At 45.0% G+C, this 23,343-nt stretch overlaps 1 protein-coding gene across 3 annotated transcripts in view; it reads left to right on the top strand.

The window, feature by feature from the left end:
• Positions 1-23,343, top strand: part of PTPRN2 (protein tyrosine phosphatase receptor type N2) — a 647,850-nt gene that overhangs the window by 528,699 nt on the left and 95,808 nt on the right. For 2 of the 3 annotated variants that reach the window (XM_065050472.1, XM_065050471.1), the window contains one exon: positions 12,482-12,694. The exons of the other annotated variant lie outside the window; for it this stretch is intronic. In XM_065050472.1, the coding sequence (XP_064906544.1) occupies positions 12,482-12,694 (213 nt within the window). The remainder of the gene's footprint in view (positions 1-12,481; positions 12,695-23,343) is intronic. 3 annotated transcript variants of the gene reach the window in all.

The raw sequence follows: 23,343 nt of genomic DNA, 5'->3' as shown, positions 1-23,343 counted from the left end.
TGTAGCACTGGCTACTATGCTGAAAATACTTTTTCAGATGTAAACTGTACTAGTTTGTTTTCTTCTCAGGAAAGAAGAAATAAATGCCCTTTTCACAACAATATTAAAATAACACTATAACAAAACTAATCTGCCAATGTTGCAGTAGAGAAAACTGATACCTAACGCTTCTCTGAATTCTTGGCACGTACAGTACTGATGCGTAAAATAAGTTCAGCATTTCAATGATGGCCACGTTTTGTTATAACAAGATCAGAGTGTAAAATCATGCATTTCTCATAATGTTTTACCATTAAACAGGTTTTGAGTTGGCATTTTTATAGAGGCTTCTTAATCAGGCTTTCATAATAACAGTATTTAGTCTCATGTTAAAACTTAAATTAATATTTTTATCTCTATTCTGTGAATATAAACCTAATCACAATGCAATTAAGGTTTCAATATTGCAAGTATTTTTTGTGAAATATTGATTTACATAAAGCCTGACCCTGGAAATATTTGCTATTGTGTTGCAGTTGCTATTCTGATTAGTTCTGTTGATTTAGAATGAATTTCTCAGATTGAGATGGGCAGGATCAGGCCCTGAATTACAAAGGGTCTCAAACTGTTCTGACATATATAAAGGACATTTCACAACACCTGCTTTCACTCCCAAGGTATTTTGAAACTTTTTCTTCAATATTTAGTTTTCCTTCAGCTGATGCTACTGGTCAAATATTGGAAGGATAGAATTATTACTGAATTAGTTAGAATGGCATTTTTTTGGACATAAACCACAGGACAAGATAGAGGCAGTCTTGTTAGTAGTTATCTCAAGGAAAACGTTCACCTGCAAATCTAGAACACATCAGCTTTAATTAAATTGAATATTAAAACCACAATTCATTCAGCTGTCTTGTAATATTTTGTCTGCAGATCAATAAGCATCACAGCCAACTGGATCAGAGAGATCTAATAGGTTTTCTTAGTTTACCTGGAAAAATGCAATGAAAGAAAATCTTCATTTGTTTAAGAATATCTATGAAGGCATCCAGTTTGGTATTACTGATTACCTTTATAAGCAACATGTTATGAGAATGCCACTTTTAAAGGACTATGTCAGCCTCCTAGAAGGCTGAGCTGACCTTTCCAGACAGTTGCACCTCATTTCACTAATGGGAAACCCCAAACATTTCTGCATCTCTTTCCTATTTAAAAATAACCAGTCAAAAGTGCCAATGTGAAAAGACAACTAGTCAATAGAAAAAAAATGCATTCAAGTTTGTTTGAATTGATGAAGCATAGAACTATTTTATTTATTGAAACTTGTATTAATGTAATTAAAATAAATGGAAAATGCACTCTTTAATTAATATTTTAAGCTGTCTCTGAAGAATAGTATGCAGCTTGAATTTAGTTATCATTTTTAAAATGCGAGACAGATTAATTAGATTCAAATCTTAGCCAGAATGAAATCATTTTCTTAATAAAGCTAAGAGCTCTAGAATATACTTGGAAGTAGAAAGTGTCTGGTGTTGATCTTCACAGATGAGCATGGGAAGATAAGACTTAAAAACTCAGTGAAGACCAGTGGTTAAAATACTGTTAAATCCATATTCAAGTTATGGTCCTAGGTGATGCTTTTATTTATGTTTCAAGACATAGGCACTCTTTTTGTTTCTTAGTGCACGTAACCCTAAAGTTATGGCAATACTTAAAAATGTGTATAGGAAATTAATGTTTGGAAAAGTCTTCTTGTTGATAGGAGTGGAGGAAATTCAACTTTAAGATCCTCACAGACAGAAATCTGTGGAAAATCCTCTGCAAGTTACTTGGATTAGTATGTAGGGAGCTAAGGCTCCAAAGGATGTTAGCTAAAACTTTTAAACAAAACAACAAATGGGATTAAATGGTGGTTTAACTTCATCATACATCCTTTAAAAGAATGAAAATCTATTTCATGCTGTACATTGCGCATGCATTTGCAGAAAGAAGTGACTAAACTTAAACCTGCAGACAGATGTGTAGTCAGAAATCAAGGCAAAAGGGTCAGTGTGGTTTTCAGCATCTGATTTTGAAGAAAAGATTTGTAGGGGGTCCTGACAAACATTGCTGGTTCTCAGACAGGAGCTCCATTCTGGGCAAACTGGGAATATGTTTCAGTATCATTCTCACTGAAATCACGATATTCAGAATATTTCGAGTTTAGGTGTAGTTCAAATACAGCTCTTGATTTTAGATGAGTGTTCATGCAAATCTTCAAAATACCAGTATTTTAGATGTGCTAAAACCGGACAAACGGTCTTAAAATATTTTTTACTTTTGATTTCAAATATTTTCCAAGAAAAAGACAGGAAACTTCCTAGAAATTCTGTCATGAAATGCTGTTGATGTCAGGGGTTTTTTGTTTTCCCACTTACGGACACATTATACAGTATGAGAAAATTTATCTAGATCACCTACATGTAAGTTATTCAATTGGAAATGAGGTTTTACCAAGTACCACAGGTTTTAAGTTTTAAATTAGTAAACTATTGAAAATTATTTCTTCTATCTGGCAACATATCCTGCGTTTTTAAGGAATACCACATTAAACAATCTATGTTTAAGTAATTCTTTCTCTGTGACATAGCTGCCACAGGTATTTGAGATCCCTTCAAAGGTTGTAATTAGCACATGATAAAAGTAATGAAAATTACATTAAAATGAAAAATATTTCAAATTTCATTACAAATGTCTCAAAATTTCACTGTTAATAAATGTATTTTAAATAATATTTTGCTGTGTCTTGGCAGTTGGTGAGTCAATTTCATACTCAACCCATTCAGTACGTCAGTTTTGAAAAGATGCAATATTTGCCCAGGAAATTATAATTATTATATTTGTAAATAAGAAATACATATTACAATGCTAATAGAAGTATTTATCAGTTTCAGACAGTTCATTAGGAGGATCAATATGCAAACACACGTGTGCTTTTAATGAAATCTCTTGGCAGGTTCATTTATCTTTCAACTTAAGCAATACAGGTTAGTGAGCAAATGAGGTACGCTGTGGCTGTTAGCGGGGCAGGGCAGTATCAGATGAAGAAGAGTGTTATCAGGCTGACAGAATGACAAAGTCACAAGTTGATACGATGCACTAAAACTGTAGCTGATTGAATGTTTGGAAAAGTCAAATTTGTGTTAATGTGTGAGAACATGAAGGACTTTCCAGGAGCAGAAGCCAGGTAGGAGCGTGAGGAGCAACCTCTTCTCCCTGGAAATCTTATAGTCAAAGATGAGGTTGATATAAACAGCATCTTCCTCCACCTGAAATGGGAAGGGGATTGATGTGTGGTTATCGGGGGGTGAGCCTATGGTACAACAACTCTGCCCTTTCTGAACATGGCAGAACCCAGGACAGTGAATGGTGGTGACATTTTGGTGGTGCCCTATAAGTAAAGTGTCACTCTAGGGATGCTTTCAGGATACAGGCTGCCCTCGCCCTTCCTGGGCCGCCTGGACAGTCCCGTGTCCTTACCAAGGCTTTTGTTGGGGAGGCGGGGGAGAGAAGGGGGAAAAAGGAAGGGAAAACAGGAGAAGCTACATGGGGTTGCTGCAGTGTCACCAGGAAAGCCGCGGGGAGCACGAACCGCCCTCTCCAGCCGGGGCCGGGCCGACTGCAGCGGGCTGTGCCCCGACGGCTGCCGGTGCGGTGGGGCCCGCCCCGTCCAGTCCATCCCACCCACCTCCGCACGCCGACCCCTCCGCACCGTCCCGCTGCGTCTGGGTGGGGTCCTCTCGGGGTGTGTGTGGGGGGAACAGCTCCGCCTCCCTGATTTACGTCCGTCTAGGCTCAGGAGGGTTTTGCCCGGGGGGTTACGCAGGGGCTGCCACCGCCCGAACCGGGGGAGGCTGGGGCACAGCGGGTGGGGAGGACGGCTGGGGGCTGCGGAGGGGAAGGGGAAAGGCAAAGGGAAAAGAAAGGGAAAGGGAAAGGGAAAGGGAAAGGGAAGGGAAGGGAAGGGAAGGGAAGGGAAGGGAAGGGAAGGGAAGGGAAGGGAAGGGAAGGGAAGGGAAGGGAAGGGAAGGGAAGGGAAGGGAAGGGAAGGTGCCCCCCCCCGCCCAGAGGAGGGCCAGCTCTGCCCTGCTTGCCGCTCTCAGCTTTAGGGGCAATTGGAAACAGTGGGGAGAGAGAGGAAGGAGGACGCTCTATGGTGGGGGGGCGGTCTGAAGGGGCGTCCCAAGGACCTGTCACCTGCTCTCGGCACCCCCCTTGCTCCCCGCTCTTTCTTGTCCCGCTCCCGCAGCCGGGGCACTTCGCGGGCAGATGCTTCGGGGCTGCCCCCGCAGCGCGTTTGTCGGCGGCGTGTTGTAATTTGGGGGAGACGGGGAAGGTTGCGTTTTAAGTGTCAGTGCTGCCCCGAGCACCTGCACGGAAAAGCAGCTTTAACTGGGAGTTAGTGGTGTGCAGAGCCGGGCACAGCACGGCCCCGCTCGCCCGCACCGGTACGGCACCCGGCAGTCCCTGCCGTGATTTCTGGGCTCCGCCGCTGTCCCACGGCTGGTCGCAGCACACTGCTGCTTCTTAATTCCGTATGTTATTTGGAGAACCAGGATGGGAAAGAGAGAACTTTGGACCTCCTTTGCTCGGCACTGTGTGTCTGGATTTTTTCTGATTGTTTGGTTTGTTTATTTGTTTTTACGGAGGAAAGTCTTTTTCAGGAAGAAACGTTGCGGGCTTCTTTGCTGTATTGTCATGCAAATGATCTTTAGGTTTTCCTTGCTGTCCTCGTTTGATTTTATTTTTGGCTTTCCGTCATTGTTCTACCCTCTGCTTCCATCTTGTAAGAGTGGCACAAAAAAAAAAAAAAAAAAAAAGGGATGGAGAGGATGCGTAAAATTAAAAAAAAAAAAAAACAAAAACAATCAAACAAAAAAAACAGCCCCAAAACCCCCACATCCACAACAGAAACCCCAAACAGCTTTTCCCAATGAGTGACACAGGCCGTGTCCATTCATCGCCTCACTCCGGCGAAGGGTTTCTGAACAGCCCAGACCTCCTTAGCCAATTGCTGCCAGCAACATGTGGAGGGGAGGCATCGCTATAGCAACCGGTGGATGGGCCATGTGCGGCAGCCGGCAGGGGCTGCGAGCGGCCCGATATAAGGAGGGCAGCGCCGGGGCGCGCCGGCATCCTCCACCCGCGCCCGCGCCCCGCGGGGACCGCCGGCCCGCCCGGGGACACCGGTTCCCTCCGCCCCGCCCCGCCGAGCAGCGCCGGGAGGCGGCTGCGGGCTGCGAGGAGCGCTGGTGCCTGTCGCCGCCTTTGTCTCCGCTGAGGAGGGGAGTGGGGGGGGGATAAGGGGAAGTTTTGGCACCGGAGGAGGATTGCTGAGCCCGCCGAGGTCCGCTGAGCCCTCCCAGGGAGGAGCCCGGCCCGGCACGCCGGTTGCACCGCCATGGCAGCAGGTAAATGCGGCTGAAGACCGGGGAGCGGCGGGGGGGAAGTGCCGTGTTTCGTGTTTGGAAGCGGCCGGGTCAGGGCTCGTGTGCGCGGCGTGGGGCGAAGGAGCGGGGTGTGGGGGCGGGATGCGGGAAAGCCGCCGCTGCCGCCCGCCCCGTCGGTCCAGGCCGGGCCGGGTCTCCGCGAGGCAGCGCGGGCGGACGGGCGGGCACCTCGCCGGCCCCGCGGCTCCGGCAGCCCCGGGCGCCCCCGGCCGAGCGGTTCCTGGGGATGCCCCTGAACTCGGGGCCGTCAAACCGGAGAAGCGCGGAGGTGGCAGCGGGCCCGGCGGGGCGAGTTCGTGCTCTTCCCGCTCCTCTCGGCCCGCTCACGGCTCGCTGCCCCGAGGACGGAGGCGGCTCCGGAGCCCCATCCCCCGGCGGGGGCGGCTCCGGAGCCGCGGGGCCCGGCCCGGCTCCCTGCGAGATGAGGCGGCTGCTCCGCTGACGGGGCCTCCGGCTCTACCGGCGTGTTACCGAGAGGCGGCTCGCTTGTTGGCACTCGGGTTTAAGGGCGCTTTATCTAATCCCTAAATTATGTGCCTTCAGCATCAGCATTAGATCAGCGCTGGCACTATGGTTTGTGTTTTTCTTGCTTGCTGAAGATATTTGATTAAGCTCGGCTGTTGCTGACCGTCCTCTTGGCTCGGGCTCTGACACTTTGTGACTTGGACCTGCTGAGTCCCTCTATTTATCTGTTTCACTCTGTCTTACAAAGCCTGGGTCGAGGAGGAAATCTGCGTCTTGGTGCTCCCATTCTGCTGCTTTCCCCTCATTGCTCCTTAGACATGGGAATCCAAGTTTCTTCACCATGGTGTCTCCCTGCCTTCCTCTTCTTGCTGCCAGCCCAAAAGCGCTCTGCGCGGCTTCAGGCAGGACGGGCCGCGCTGCTCCATCTCCAGCTCACCTACCTCCTCCGTGGATGTGGCTGTCCGGTTTCCTGAATCGTGTGTAATACCTACAGCATCTCAGTGATGCTGTAGGCTTTTGTGCTGTACTATTTTAACTGAATGCCGACTTAAAAAAAATCCTCAGGAAAATCTTGAAGCTCCTTAAATTCCCTCTTTTGCAACCTTATTCCTTCCACTCCACAAACTTCTTTGGGATTCTTGGACATTTTGGCATTTCAGCATCACCTTGTAGTGGGATTCAGGATAATAGCTATAATTTCTTGTAACTCTAACCAGAAACTTCACTTCTGTTTGCCTTTAGGAAGCCAGAAGAAAATATCTACCATTGATCAAGGGATCTTTGAACTCACTGCATTCTTGATTATATTCAGTCATTGTTCATGGTATTAATCCTACTAAAAGGTATAGAGACGCTCCAGAGTGCTTTGTGGTGTTGAAGGTTGCGGAAAGATCATTGTACCCCTACAGATGAATAGATCTGTGGCTCTTGCAGTGACCTTTCTCAGTGATTTGAATAAGCTGCAGTTCCCAGAAATCCATCTGCCTTTTGTGTTTGTCAATTTGTCTAATCTTTCCGACCCCTAAAAGAAGGAAAAAGTACCTTCCCATCCGATTTCATCCTCCCGAGTAAAAGCATTAAATTGACCTCATTTCAGGTGATGAACTGACATCTGCTGAAAGTGATCCTGGCACCAGGCAGCTTTCTAGGAGGGTTGTGATGAGGGAGGCAGAGGACAGTGGCCCCACAAACCTCTTACTAACTGTAAAGATAGTACCTTAAAACACCAACAAGTAGCCTGGACCATACAGCTCCTGAACACAGGAATTACATGCGCTGAAGGTGAACGTCCCCAGGCCCTGCTGCCCCAGTCTAACCTGACTGGAAGCGCGAAGTAGGGAAGGAGAAGCAGGAACTAAAACCGAGGGAGAGGCTGCTTTCCCTTCTGTTTGCTGTCTTATTTATTGGAGGAACAAAAAAATAAAATCTTACCTGTAGGTCTTCTGAGGACAGATTAGGGTAGCCAGGCTCCTCCTGATGTATTTATCTGGTTTTATAGTAACCTATCAAAAAATGAACCAGCATAGTGTATCCCAACCTACATCTCAGATAACCTTACAGAGAGAAATTACTGGAAGTAAATTTAAGTTTATATTTATTCAAGCAAGCAGACACACACAGATATGTGTGTGTGTATATATATATGAATACATATTATATAGATATATCTCCATATACTCCCACACACATCCCTTTCTTCATGCTTTCTATATTAAGGAAATAAGACATATATCCTTTATGGTTTGTTTTTATGTCAGTGGCTGTGACTGTTAGCAAAGGATCCTTTAAAAAAAAAAATGAAACCACCCCGATGAACTGAAACTTATTTTGCTGAAGTTTATTTTTAAGAATAATGATTTTCTTGTAGAATTCTTTTCTTCTGCCTAGGCACTTTTTTCCCTCCTTGAATGGCAGATTTGCAAGTACAATTTCATCTGCACAGAGGAACAATAGCTTTCAGTTGCACAAAGGATTTCTCCCACCCTGAATCCAAACCACAATGCCTCTTGCTCTGATAATAGCTTCTGAAAAGATTTTGTAATGCACAGAATTAATACATGATTATTTCCGCCTCACTTCTCTCATTTATTAGATTCTATAGTGAATTCCAAATTAAAATAGCACCTCTTGAGTTTTTTAACATTCTAATATTTGGAAACAAATCATATTCTGGAGTTTATCTTTTACCCATGTTTCTAAGAAATCTGCATTTTATTATTGCTCAGAAACAAAACTGTCTAATATAAATGTAAAAAACAAGGCACACAAAAATTGGGAGAAATTATAATTTCAAGTTAGTTTAAACTGAATTGTACTGATTTTTCCTTTGCAAACTGGAGGAGAGGTTGGGTGCAGTAACCAGGGAACTGGGTTTTAAATCAGGAATATCTTTTTAAATTTATGGAGCAAAACAAGACCTCAACTTCAGTTAGAGTTTTGCTTTAGCAAGGACCAGAATCAGGCCCTGTATCCTAAAGGAAATAATGAAGTGTAATTCTGCTGAGGCATCTGGAAGGTGAGCTTTCACATCACTGCACGGGGAGCTCCTCTCTGCTCTTACAAAGACTTTCTCCCACACTTCCAACATAGGTGTGAGAACTTATTTACATGAAAGCGTACATTAAATATTTACTGACATTTGCTCAGAATTCGTTTGAAATGTCGGCTGTTCTGCTGCATCATGGGATGACACCGTGGAACGGGATGCTGCTCTTTGATTAGAACAGTGATTTGTGACTCCACCATTATGGCTGATCTAGTTACTGACTCACTTTTGGGTGTATATAAAATTTGTTCTGTCGAGGGACTGGGAAAGCCTAGATGAGATCAGATCCTCTGCATTTTTTCTTCCCTCTTCAAACAACCAACCAAACGAACAACAAAAAATCCCCACAACACGCAACCCCACACAGAAGCAGTGTACTTCAAGCAAACACAGTTGAGTGTAAGTGGTAGGTGTCATGTTGTTCTGAGACAGGGTGAATCTCTGCTTTCTAGCATTTAAGCTCAGGCCAGACGGTTTCAAAGCAAGGAGACACTGGCTGAATGTCTCCAAAGCCTCAGTATTTAGAGTCACTTCCTAAGCTATCCATTTAGGAATTCGTTGTCCTTCCTTCACTGGGACTCTGTGATACTACACAATTTTCAAAAGAGAAAATCATTCAGAGAAATGTCAATATATTCTGTTACGTAAAGTTTAAAAAATGCATAGTTACATGTAGCTGAGTTTAATATTTAATTATGTGTAATTTATGTGGTCTATTTATTTCTTGAGCCTTAGGGGAGAAAAAAGAGGAAAAAAAAAAAGGTGATTTGTTTTTCTTGTTATGCAACAGCTATTGTTCCCCTTCCACCCCAGGCACACACACCATGGCAGCCCCAACCAGCACAGGGAGAGGTGTTCTGCTTTAAAAGACATCCGACTGTAAATGTCAAATTCATAAATATTTAAACATTTTTCTTTCAATTTCCAGTCAAGTCTGACAGGACGCCTCTAATTAACCCTGGGCTCCGTTTCAGGCTGGGGCCTTATTGCAGGGAAGAATCAGGGGTTTAGGCGAGGTGGGGAAATCTGTGCTTCTGGCTGGGAAGGGGGGGAAGGAGCTGGTAACCAACTCGTCGGATTTATTTTTACCCCTTTCATAATTTGATGTTTGGTCAGACATCAAGCAGGATGAAAGGGCAGCGGCTTTCTCCAGCTGAGCTGCGGGCAATGGGGGCTGTTTCCTAATGGGACACAGGCCGGGGGGGGCGGGCCCCGCTGCCCTCTGCGGCGCCGGGTGTCCCCAGCCCGGGGCCCGGGAGAGCGGCCCGTGTGGGACCCGGAGCCCGACCGCGGGGCTTCGCCGTCGGCTTTACCCGTCGGTTTATGCGGGGTCGCGCAGCCGGCAGCAGTCACCGATGTTTCCCGCGGGCGGCGTGGGGGCTGCCCGAGGCGGCCTTAAGCACTAACCCCCCTCTCCGAGGCGGAGAGGGGAACCCTCCGAGCCCTGACGGCAGCGGCTCCGGAGGCGCCTCCCGTGAAGCGGCAGGGAAGAAGGAGCAGGGAAAAGGGCCGGCGGCCCCATGGCAGAGATCCTTTCCCTTCCCCATCAGCCGCTCCGACGTGGCCGGGCACCGGCCGTGCCCCTGTGTCCCTTTGTCACCCCTTCGCTCCGGCTGCGCGGCCCCCGTCCCCTACCAGGGCACGGAGGGTCGGGGCAGGCATTGGCGCCGCTGCCTCAGGTCGTGTAAGGTTTTTGCAAGCTCGCCTGCTTGAAGCCCATCACTAGGGACACGGATACACTGGCTGCCCACGGAAGAAGCTTACCGAGGTGTACACAATGCTCAACACCCCACGGAAGGTTTCCAACTCTTCCTCGTGTTTCACGTTCCTGGGTGCAGCCGTCCGCTGGAGGGGTGCGGGGTGTCTCAGCCCTTTTGTTAAGGGCAGCCAGCTCCGGGGAGGGCAGTCCCGGCTCTGCGGGGAAAACTGCCTGGCGAAGTTAGGAACAACATCTAAAATCACTCAAACTACAGTGGAAGAAAGGCAAGCATGTTCTTTCTTTCCCCTGTGTTTACTAGAGGCACTTGACAGCACTTTGCTCCCGTCATTTTCATTGTTTCTCCCGCATAGGCCTTTTCCTGGCTGCTTGTGCGGCTCTTTTCACACGGCAACTGGAGAAGGAAAATAATTTAAAACCGTAATTGCGAGAGCAGAGAAGAGACAGAAGCAGTGCCCGAAACTGCCCGCCATCCTCTGCCTTCCCGGCGGCGGCAGCGCTGCTGCTGCGCGCACCCGCGCTGCCGCTGCGCGCACCCGGGCTCCGAGGCGGAGGAGCCTCCCGGCGAGCGGGCCCGACCCGCGGGGGGTCCCGGCCCGGGGGTGGGGAGCGGGGGCCGCTTGTCCCTGCGGCGCCGATGGGAAGCCAAACACCGCGCCGAGGCGGATTAACGTCCCGGGGCGCAGCGCTCGGGGAGGGGGCGCCGGCACTTTTGCGGGAGCTGCCTATTTAGATGCAGATTGGGACCTCTGGCCCCGAGGGGACGGCGGCCTTTCATGGAGATGCTAATGGCAGAGCGCAACAGCCCTGCACCCTCCCCAGGGCCCCCAGGGCCGAGGCAGCGGGAACTGCGAGCAGGCGGCGGCTGCCGTCGGTGCTGCCCCTCCCGGGTCTCCCTTGCACGCCCCCCTTTCCCCGCCCGGAGCGGAGGGCGGCAGCGGTGCGGGTCGAGGCCGCCCTCCCCGCGCTGCTGCCGGGGCAGGTACCCGCGAGAACACGGTCCCGGACCCGCGGTGTGGAGGGTTCTGGGTTGCAGGGGCAGCCCCACGCTCCTGGTGGCTGTTGGGATTTGGAGGAGGGGCCGGCAGTGGAGGGGAGGGGAGGGAGGGGGCGGCGGTGGCTGCGCGGGCGCGGAGGCGGGGGCACATGCTCGGCCTCGGCGAGCCCTGCGCCGCCCCCCGCCGCCCGGGGTTTACAAACCCGGCAATCCTCCTGCGCTCCGAGCATCCAGGCAAGAAAATCCGGGAGTCTTATTGAACCTGCATTTCCATTAACTCAGCCTCAGCCCCGGCTAATCCGCAGCACTGAAGGCAAGGAGGCTAATTAATGACAAGCTTTTACAGTCAAGACCAGCGATAATTGCTTTGGTGGCCTTTATGATTACAAGATAAAAATGGACCGGGCCTGACATAAGAGCCACTGTGTACACTGCAAGACAGGAGGAAATTAAGAGCTGGCTAGCTGAATACGGAGCAGAAAATTACTAATAGAGGAGAGATAATGAATAGGCCGGCTAGGCATTCATGGGGAAAAATCCATTTTGTTACCACGCGAAATTAGGTGGTGGAAAGGAGTTTGCTAATTGTTCTCATCTTGTAGCAACCAGGACTGAGGCAGGGGCGTGCTTTTCAATTCATTTCCCTGGTAATTGTGAAAGGGGGAATGCAGGCCAAATGAGTCTTGCTGCAATTTGCGCGCCTGGTCTTTTCATTTTCATGTTGCGTTTTTAATTGTTGCTAATATAGCTTATAATGAAGCTAATGAGGGGAAATTATTGTACAACTTTTTAGCACATGGAGACAAGTGAAATGCACTAGAAGGATTCTCTCCTATTGCTGCAAAAATAATAGTAATCTGGAGGAGTTTGGAACTGTCGGGCTTTTTTTATCCTTTCTCTTCTACAACAGACAAAAGGAAGGACCGCCACTTACTTTTTTTTTTTTTTTTTTCTGTGTTGTTCCGTGTTTTATTTTTCACTCAATGAGAAAAAAATCGGATTTTCCCTTGCTGACCCTGGCCCTGGATGCGGGGGGGTGCGGAGCTGCGGGGCGCGCCGCGGTGCTTGCGCGCAGCCAGCGCGCCTGCCTCCGCCTTTCGGTAGTTAAATGCAAGTCTCCAGGAGGGGAAGGGGTGGAGGGGGCCATGTCAGCAGCGCTGTCCCTGGCCCTCCGTTCGCCTCCATCCTTGGCTGAAAGTTCGCGCTGACGGGTATTTTCCCCCGACGGGGTCTCGCCGCTCCGCGACCGCGCAACTCAGGCGCTGCCTCTCTCTCCTCCCCTGCAGAAAAGCAACGTCCCGCCGCTCCCGCAGCGCGGGGAAGAGGCAGAATCCGCCAAATTCCTCCTCCTCACCCTCCTCTCCCTCGCCTGCATCGCCGGGGTCTTGGTGGCGTCGGGGGTCGCCTACTGCCTCCGCCACCGCGCCCACCACCGCCTGAAGGAGAAGCTCTCGGCCCTGGGGACCGACACCGGCTCCGACGCTCCCGCTGCTTATCAGGTAAGGACCGAGGCTCCCTCCTCCGGCCCCGCTCCCCGGGCTGCCCGGCAGTGCCCGGGGGGACCCGCCTCGTACTGGGAGGCAAGGGGGTGGGTTTGTTTCCGATGCTGCCCTCCCCCCCTCCCGCCCCGCTCCATTCATGTTCCCGCGGATTCACTGTAGCAGCTTTTTACTGCTGGGTATTAATCTTGGCTATTCTGGTAGTTGTTGTAAATTCGTGCCTAATTAGAAACATTAAAAAAGAAGAAGAAAAAAAAGCCCTTGCTATTGAGATTCTCTGAAAAATAACATTAATATCCATAAGCTGTCACCCCTGCCACTATTAATAACGAAAAATCTTTAACATTTATGAGGAATGGATTGCATGGTTATCTGAAGATGTCTCTCTTTTTGAGTAATCGACTTCTTCAGGGTCTGATATGAAAAGAGCCTTTGACCCGATCTGTTGCCACCTTCTGCCATTATTCAGATAAAATGAAATCTAATGCTGATAAATGGGGAGGTTAACCAGGACTGGTTCTGGGAGAACAATGGTAGCAGATGTGTACCCAGTAATACAGGAGGACTGTGCTCAGATTTCCTGAAGTAAATCAGAAACCTCAGGTTTTCTCTTTCAGTTTCGAAAGTATTGGGTAGAGAGACACTCTGCATCTTCCTGGAGTTTGTTTTAGATCATGGCTCTTATTTCTTGGTGTGTTATTGGTGTGATAATGCATGTGTTATGGTCATATACCACACAGCCCTAGTCTGCTCTCCCAAAATATTTAGAGTGAAAAAGAATTTAAGATTTTTTAAGCGTTGTCGCTGTAGTACCCCTGTCTACGGTGTACCCATAGGGCACTCTTCCCTCAAGTTTTATTTTACCTTCTTGTTCTGCTTAGGATCAGACATTACAGCCTTTCTGTATTCTGGAGCTGAGATAGATTCAAATTGGCAGCTGAGAGTCTTATGGGAATAAACTCATATTACCTCACAAAGTTTAGGTCTGCCTGTACCTCTTATATCTTAAAGATGTAATGTATTAAGTACATCTCCACAGGCTGGGTCCAGGGAGATTTTAGTACAGAATGGTAAATATGAATGTTTCTGTAACAATTAGTATCCTCAGGAGTGGTTTGTGGTTAAAACAGAATGTTTACTGAAAAAAAAAAATCTTGAAATTACTTCTTTAAATTAAGTGATTTCCAAAGCAGGAACGAGCGAGTGCGAGAGCATTTCCAGTGGAAAAAAAGGAGCGTCCTCCAGGATAAAGTGTGAACAAAACAGCAGTTTATCAGATCAGTGTTGTTGGTTGTAGAGACCGTGGCCGTAAATATTTTTGTTTGGTTTTAACAGGGAACTTGCCATTGACTCATTGAAACCACTGAAGCAATAGTCTTTCTTCCATTAATGTGAATACAAGAACTCTTAATTCTGAAAAAAAAGGCCTCCAGGTTCCAAAATCACACTTGAAACTGAATTTGTGATAATTAACAGGACAATCTTCCTACTGACAGCTCTAATTAATAGTATCTGTAATTAAAATCGTGCCCTTCCAGCAGGAAAACTGTTTGAATTTCTTGGAGTGACCTTTTTTGCCATTTCTCCTGGGAGCATAGTGGTTAAGTTGATATTGATTTTATAATGAGCTCTGGTTTGTTTAATAAGAATCTGTAATCCAGACACTAAATGAAATGTGTGCTTCATTTCTTCTTCCCACATTTATATATATTTTAAAATCTTCCTAGTTAGATCTGAGAGTGACATTTTCTGTTTGAAAACAACAACAATGCTTCGAGGATGCTGCTCAGTTTTTCAATAGCAAGACTGTATTAATATTCTTTGCTCCTGACCTTTGGGCCAAGTCCTAACCACCTGACTTCTTAAACGTTTCTATTGGTTTTTCAAGGGAACTGGAGTCATAAGTGGGAGGAAAAAATGTTTTTCCTTAAATACAAAGGTTTCTAAGGGCTTGGCTCTCCTCCTGTGGAAGTAAATGGGAATTTTGCCATTTGTTTCAATGGCAGCAGTAGGAGGCCCCAGTATAGGCAGACAAAATACTCAGGCAGTTTTGATGCTGCTAAGTAGCGTTTTATCAAAATGAATCACTGAGCCTGGTCCTTTATATAATAAACTATTCATATGGGTTTGAAGAGAAACAGGATTGAGCCCTATTTGGATCGTCAAAATCGCTTTATGTTGGGCTGTGTTAAATGTAATGGATATCTGGTGTGATGCATGTTTTGGATAACATCAATTAGGTGTCAGAAAAGCATCAATTATCTTTTTCCTCATCTTCCCTGATACTCATAGGGGGATAATGTAGCCCATGTGAGGGAAGAAAAAATGTAGATAGCTTTCAAAATTGTACCTACTTTGTTCTCTTCTGTTAAATGTTTCCCAAGTATCTACTCGCTTAACTCAGTGTATTTTAAAAATGTGAAATATTTCAGCAGCTGCTGCCACTAGACTTTAAAGCATGACACTCTCATGTGTTGCTGGTTGCAGCTTAAGTGACAATTCAGGTTTTTTTTGTTTTTTAATTTGAAGGGGGAGAAATTGGTTGGTAAAAAAGGGCCTGGTGGCCCAATGTGATTCAGAGAGAACACTGAAATATCCCTTTGATTCACATGCTTCTCCAAATGTCAGTGTTTTATATCTTCACGTAAACAAGACTGACCTAAATTTTCACATTTTAGCAGAAGCATTTTCCATCCTAACCCACTTCAGCCAGGAGAGTTCATTTGGGGTTTTACTCTTTCCTTACTCACCCTGTGAACTTTGCAGAGTTTTTTTTTCCCACAGCTGCTGTTTTTTGTTTGGCTTTGTTTTGTTTTTGATTTCTCCTTTGCACAGTGAAATACCAGCTTGAGAAGGGGAGAACAGACAAACCATATTGCCAGGGAAATAGCAGGTTGGCTGCTAAGCCTCCCCCCGGGTAGTGCCTGTCATGCGATGTCACTCTCCCTCGGGTACTCTCCTGCTAGCACGAGCAGTTCTGGTGTAGAGCCCACTTACCTACTACTAGCAGGAGTATTTCTTGTGTAAGTGCAGGGGCAAGTGGCCAGTTCTTAGGCAGAACAGCCAATACCATTTAGAAGTTGTAGCTGGCAAATAAAAATCTCTGCGTTGCCTTTGATGAGCTGCTGAACAGCCGGATGCGGCGTGAAGGGGCTGTGGTGTGAGGCTGGTTCTTCAGGTGTTAAAGGAAGATCTGGGAGACTAAACCCTATGGAAACACTAAGTTACACTAGGAAGGGTAGATACACAATTGCAACTTCATTGATCTTTGAATCGCTAAACAACAAAGTTATAGGCTGGTTTAATTAGGCAGTGGCTAAGGAGCTTTTCAAAATTAATGGAAATAGTGTATCTCGGAAAGCGTTGCATGGGCATAAAACACATTTTGTACATAAAGGCGGGCGATTTTTGAGTAGCTTTTGAACACGTCTCCTGTCCCTTCAAATCACACGTGTAATGATTAGATAAGTCAGCGTTAGCAGTCAGGGATGACTAAAAAGAGGTTCCTCCTGCCTCCGCGGGGCTCCTGCACATGCGCACACCTGCACCCGTGTTTTTAATTGTTGCTCGTGTTGCTTTGATCTTCTTTGAAAAGCAAGTTTAGCATTCTGCAAGCCCGCTCTCTGGTCCGGGAGATTAGGGAAGAAGCGTTTTAGGAATTTTGAGCAGACACTCTTTGATTTATTTCACAACACTGAGCAGATTTTCTTCATGCACTTTGAAGCCTTTAGAGCGTAACCCAGAGAAAAACGGGCATTCAGACGTCAGGGGCGGGCTGCAAACAGGGCCACTAAGTGCACATCTTACTTGTCACTGCTCCCATTAGCGAGCAATTTATTAATGTAATGAGTGTATGTTAGTGACTGCTACTATTTAGGGATGCTCTGTTTGATTCAGGGTGATGTATTTGTGAGTCCAGCTGAACCCTGGCTTTTGACATTCGTGTGGGGAACGAAGGGCTGTGCGAGACGTTAAATCATCAGCATATTTAATACTTTGTGCTGCAGAACTTTACTATGAGCATGGTGTTCTGCATCGCTGGTAATGCACTGCAAAACGTTGCCCATAATGGAATTTAAAGGCAAAAGTTAAAATGCACTGAAGCTGGCCTCAGAAAGCCTGCCTGTTAATATTTTATGTCAATAATGTTCTTTTTAATTTTCCTTCACCTCAGCCAAAAGAACTTCCTTTAAAAGGATGGGGTAAAGACCAAACAGTTTACAATGAAGTTCCTTCTTAAACTGCCTGAAGTATTTGGGGTTACATGTGCCGTGCACTGTCAGTGCAGCTGCATCACATCATCTGCTGTTTTAAAAACTTGTTCAAATAACTTGATTTGGCAGGCACATAACTGTAAATAATATGTTAAATTCTGCATTCTCACGTGTACTATATTATATAGAAATTATATGTTCCTTTGTCAAATACAGTCCTATTAATTACATTATCCTTCTGGATTCAGAGTCACTAAGAACTTCTCTGTGGTTTTATAGACTTGATCCTGCTGGGTTTTTTTCTTAGAGATTTTAAGAACGCAGTATTTATGAAAATCACTAAATATTTTTCTGCAAATATTTTAAAAGGCGCCAACTGAAATAATCCACTGGAAACATACTCTCTACTTAAACATCGTGTCTGGTTTGTGTGTGTAAATACAGATAAATCATTAGCCCTGGCTTCGTATTTTACACTCTAGGCTGGTTTCACTAAGCAAACTTGTTCTTATATTAATAGTATTAGTCATTAATGTTATAGTAATACTGGATATCAGCTCCTTAGAAAATGGAATTTTGTCAACTAAGTGAAACATATTTAAAAAAAAAAAAAAAGGAAAATTTTAAATTTTGCTGTCATTATTTATCAAGTTCTTGGTAATATTCCAGTTATAATAACGTAAGGTTTGGGACCAAAGAAAGCTGGTAAACTGGAGGTAATCAGTACCATAAAGTATTGCCTCCTATCTATGTAAAGCTTCATTTTCAAGGACCTTCACTATACTTCAGCAAAAAAAGGTATCACTGAGGACAAAGTGTATTCAGTACGTGAATATTTAGTAAACATTTCAGTAAGCGATACATCTAGTATGGATTTTGGGCAGATAAAGTTTTGCCTTAAGGCTGAATGCTGTGAAGGGCTTGCTTGTGTTTTCTTCTGGGGAAAACAAAGGACATAATGCATTTTTAATCTTTTATTTTCCCGTGTCCTTATTAAAAAAGAAGGAAAAGATAATCTCACGTGACAATGTAAAGCAACAGGACAAACTGTAATTGTTTGTAATAAAAGATGCACAGGGAGGTTTATGTATTAGAAGAGTTGTTCTTCCCCATTTAAATGTGATTATTGTTTATTATGTGAACAATTTTCTCTATCTTTAATTAGAATTTTGTCTTTAAATAAATTCTTAGGAACCTACAAATACATTATATGTAATGTTGCTACATAAACCACTGTATTTTAAGGTGAGACCGTTTTCATAATATACAAAATATATATTCTCCACAATAGTAATGGATAGCAATAACAGGAGAGGAAAAAGAAGTGGGGAGTTTTTTTAAGGTGATTGATTGGAAGAGAGTTTATCTTATCTTTAAACACTTCATTGAAGTCAGGCAGTGGATGGCCAAAAAAGAATGAGGCAAAACGGGAAGTGTACAAATATGGATTTCACTTCTGATCTGTTTTTTTATCTGATTAGTGTTTAGAACAATCCACAATTCCTGTGGCGCAATGGACTATGTAATTCCCTAACCTTGCTTCCTGTGGTAGCCATAAAATAGAGTTAAATGGTAGTAATGTTCAAAGTAGTGTTTCAAAACACGATATGAATTTATACATCAGCAGAACTTTATCAGACATGCCTGTTTGATAAATTGGGGTATAATCACAGAAATAGGGGTGCGTTTGCTCCCGCACGCACAGCCCTGGCCGTGGGGCAGCCCCGGGGGAGCTGCGCTGGCTGGGGGAGAGAGGTTCATTCGGCTTTTTACCAATAGCTGTCCTCCAGGCTTTTCTTATTTAAGAAAATAACTTCCGTAAATTTCTTAGTGTTGGAGAAATGGACTTGCCCTGACCAGAGGGAGGTTTTACCTTTGCAGCCCAAGCCCTGGGCAGCTACAGCAGTGGCAATGCAGCAACAGTTTTGACTGAAATGGCCTTTATATTAGAGTGGGCAGGTGGAGAGAGAGGTTTTTTGCAGGCATGGAAGGAGAATGAGTATACACACAACTTCTGGAGTGCTTGGATGAGAAGGTGCCATGTGGGTTTAGATTTGAGTAATATAAACCATCTTTTTCAAGTAGTTGGCTGTTTATCTGTGTAGGACTAGAGCAAAGTGGAAGAGATGAGGTGATGTTGACCTTCTCCCCTTACCTGACTGTTTATTTTTCCCTATCTAAAGAGTACAGAGTTTGAGCTTGGTGTTTTGTGGAACAAGGACAAGCGTGCTCCAAGCATCTTGCAGTCTAATTTCTGTGTATTTAGGATGTAAGAAAATGCCAAGAAAAAAAATGTAGGAGAGGAAATTAAGTTAGTGACTCATTTTTAATTACTGGGAAATCCAGCGTCCTTACCCAAACAGGCATTTCTTAGAAAATGTGCTGGAGGTGCTCTAGACTTGCAGGCTGCATCTCGCCTGGTAAATTAAATCGGTAAATTATTCGAATGGCCCTGGCACCATTTCAGGTCAAGCTACCCAACTTTCTCCCAAACAATTTCTCAGCACAGTTAGCACAGGCCAAGAAAAAGACCTATATTCCTTCACCGGGCAGTTTTCTTAATAGATTGGGTGTCACTACCCTGTTCTAGAAGGTGAGAATTACTGTTGCTTTACCACTCTCCATCCTGGACCGCTGAGGTCCGGGATGCTGAGCATCCTGCTCCTGCTTCAGAGCTTATTCCACCCATCCCTGCTGTGCCGCGGGCTGTTTGCCAGCTGAGTGTGGGCTGGTTCTGGATAAGTACAATGGATTGTCTCCTTCTGGTAAATTGATTATGTCCCAGTGCCTGTATGTTATAAAGAAGCCAAAGATAACCACAGCCTTGCCTAATGGGCTGGAGAGTATTTGATCTGCAGTCCTAGGCAGTACATCATCTCAAGTGTCCCAATTTCTTTCTGGAATAACTATACTGTCTTCAGTGACTTTTTTTTTTTCCTCATGTAATGTAGAGGATAATCAGGCCTGTCTTTCCTACACACTTCTGCCCTTTTTTCTGCTGTAGGATTTTACTTTTTCTTTTGGAGCAGCTCTGTTATCATGTTTCAGGTTTGACACATTCTTCTACTGTATATTCTCTGAACGCTCAGCAGCTAACACTGCAATCTGGCTTGCTGAGCCTTTCATATTTCCTCAGAGTGCTACACTAGGAGAAAAATATATATAAAGTTTTTAACTGTGAAGTTTTCTTTACTTGTGGAACGAATCTTGTATCAGACTTGTGTTCCCTGGGAGACAGTAGAAGCTAATTTCTATATGTAAAGAACCGTTGTAGATTGTGTTTGTTGGTTCTTGTAGGACCATGTTGCCTGCGAGCAGGAACAGGTTGCAATTTATTCTCTCAAGCCTATGAGGTACATAAAAAGCATTCTTCTTACTGCTTTCTTCTGGGTACATCTGTTCATCGTGCACACCAGGCTTACATGGTGGGTGGTGAAAGGGAAGAGGCGTGGGGGATGCAGCTCTTGTCCTGCCCAAAGCCAGCAGGATCTCAGCTTCAGGCATCTCTGGTCCTTCCTGCACTATGTGTTTGTGAAGGGTTTGAAGCTGACTGCAGCCACCTAAGGTTTTACCTCTATGGTAAGACCATACTTACTTGGCTCTTTTGTGGGACAGATGAACAAAACTAGGTTTCAAATCCTCAACTTTCCTCTGCCTGTAGCCCTGTTGTGCTGCTCTTTCAGTGAAGCAGATGTTGCAAGGTTGAATATTCTGGGGCAACTGTGATGTTTTTACTCATTCTATTGTGGTATAAACTTTAAGAGAAGAAGTTTGGGTAGAGCAGACTGGAGCTGTCCTGGGGTCATGCTGCTCAACTGCTCTGGTCTTCACAAAGGCACAAGTGAGAGGTGGTGTCTGGAGCAGCCTCGGGACATGGGGACCCATGGACGGCCTGTGTGCAGGGCTACGAAGAGTTGGATGTTAAAGATGTGATGACTGGACAAGAGCCCTCATTTCATCCCTCCCAACAGGGACAAAGCTACAGGTCCAGGGATGAGGCCCTCCTATCCAAGATATTTTCCTTTTCATATATTTATATGCACAACAGAGATCTGAATGCTTTCTAGCAGTTTAAAGAACTGTAAAAGAAAATTTGAGTGAATTCCTGCATGGCAGCAAGGTACAGGAAAGGACTGAGACAACTCAGGGCTGTGATTTTTTTGCTCTTGCAGGTTCAAAGCTCTCATAGCACCAGTGTGTTGTCAGTGTACGTCAGCTGGGGCACTCCTGCAGCTCTTCATCTTCCAGTTCAGGTTCTCAGCTTTCAGCATTCAAATCCAGTTTTCATCACTTGTATTCTTACAAAACAACCAAACCAAGACTGAAGAAGGGAGACTGTAAAAGGATGCTCCTAGAGGTTAAATCCTTCAAAGAACCAAAACTAATTTGGAGCGTGATGGGAAAGAATAGCTTTTGAATCAGAGAAAATAAAATTTGGTGTTGGTGGTTTATCAAAAGGATAAAATGCACAAAGTTTTCTCTAAGCTTTGCTGACCAGTTTCTAGACTTTACCAAAGACAAATGAGTGATGGTTTATTGATGTTTGCTTGGGATGACTGCATTCTGAACAAGAACAGATATTGATCAGGGAAATAGTTTAGGTTTTTAATACTTCAGACTGATAAAATCCTACTCATTTTTAGTGCAGTTTTTATTTTTCTGGTTTTCTGTCTAGCTAACATAAATTCAGGCTTCTTGATGATTACTGCTTTTTCTTTCTACAGAGAACTGGTGCTGCTTCGCAGAACTGTGTTCTGGCAGCATCTCAGAGATCTCAGAAGTGGCTGATCTTGCCCTCCAAAGTGGGAACAGCTCATCATTATCATAACAGTCACTTTTGGTATTGAGTTTACGTGCTTACCTTGGCTGATTAAAGCTACCTCCTTTCCCCTTATCCAGTGTTACTTAACATGGAGATATATGCATTTCATGCAGGTGGGAAGGCTTTTCCTCGGTGGTGCTGTCTGACAACGGCAGAGGTAGATGGCTTGAAGTTGGCTGCAGTAGAGCAGTAACTACCAACCCTGCCTGTTTTCTAGTACTGCTCGTCCCCTTATCTTCAAAAATGTGTCAGGGAGAATATTCACATGCCAGAGAAATACTGATCTTTCCCACTATCTATGAATAGAAGAACGAGGGAAAGATGAAAAGGAAAAATTCAGTATGCTGCTGCTTTTCTGACAGCATGGGGAAAAGAATCTTGGGTTTTACCTTTTTCCAACTTCTCAACTGGAGTTTCTCCTGGCTTCCTGGGAAAGAAAAATGCCTTGTTTGGTGTGAAATGGTGTGATTTACTGGAAGAGGCTTCACTGCAGTGGATCACAGCGAAAGGTGCCAGTGGCTGGCTATGCATGTAAGATAGGAGGAGAGATGTGATGGAGCCAAATGTAGTTTTGGGAGCAAGAACAATCTACATATGTAAATTCATGTTATATAGTAAAATTAAGTCATATAGTATCTCCCTTCGTAGTCTGGGGAAATAATATGTGCAGTAAAATGGGAATGTGAGCATGTAAATTCCATATAATGTCACCCACAAGAGTGAAATAAAGAGCTGCAATTCCTAATTAACCTCACCGGAAAGCTCTTGAGTGTAAAGTTAAAACATACAGAAGGGTTGCCTAGCGAACTGTTCCAAATTTCAGCTTGTTTTTGAAGGTCTAGGTCAGACCAATGGCTCTCCAGGCACTGTTGACTAATAATTTTGTTTGCTTGTTTGAGGGCTTTAGAAGTTAATGAAGTATAAATCAATGCTTGAGGCTTCTGTGAGTGCTGGTCACTCCATCTCTGAAGGAACGCTGCAAAAATGGAGTGAGGAAAAGGTGACAAGTATGATTAAGGGCATGGAAAACTCATATGAAGAGAGATTGAAAAGACAGATGATTTCTTCTAGAACACTAACAAGTGGCAGTGTAGAAAAGATAAAGGTATATAAAAGAGGAACTGAAGAAAGAGTAAAACTCTTATTGTCACTTCTGCGTAGCACTATGGCAAAGACCTTTAGTTGTTATAAATACATAAAATAAAAGATTAATACAGGAAAAGCTACCTGCATAAGACAACTGCAATGTGACACGTATTTCTTTAGAATGTTGTTGGTGCACAAGTTTTTAGCAAGAATCTCAAAAACCAAAGAAGCATGTTAAAAATATTCCAGGTAATAAAACAGTTGATGGTGTTTTAGAAGATGCCTGTAACTTCATGCCCAGGGTCTTAAAATTAAGATGTGGCCATTTTAGGAGTGTGCCGAGCTTGTACTTCTTCTCTTGTGCTGTTCCCATGGTGCTTCTAGCAGATGAACTGGTGCCTGGTGGAGAGGTCCAAGGTGGCATAACAACCCCTGTGCTTGCATGAGTTGGCAAAGGGAAACTCAGGAGCTTCAGTAATGGCCAAGGAAGTTTTTTTCTTTAAAAGCAAACACACACATTAACTCCT

Source organism: Columba livia, chromosome 2, assembly GCF_036013475.1.
Source record: "Columba livia isolate bColLiv1 breed racing homer chromosome 2, bColLiv1.pat.W.v2, whole genome shotgun sequence".
NCBI lineage: Eukaryota > Metazoa > Chordata > Aves > Columbiformes > Columbidae > Columba > Columba livia.
The sequence above is the reverse complement of the archived record's forward strand: the minus strand, read 5'-3'. Positions and strand labels throughout refer to the sequence as shown.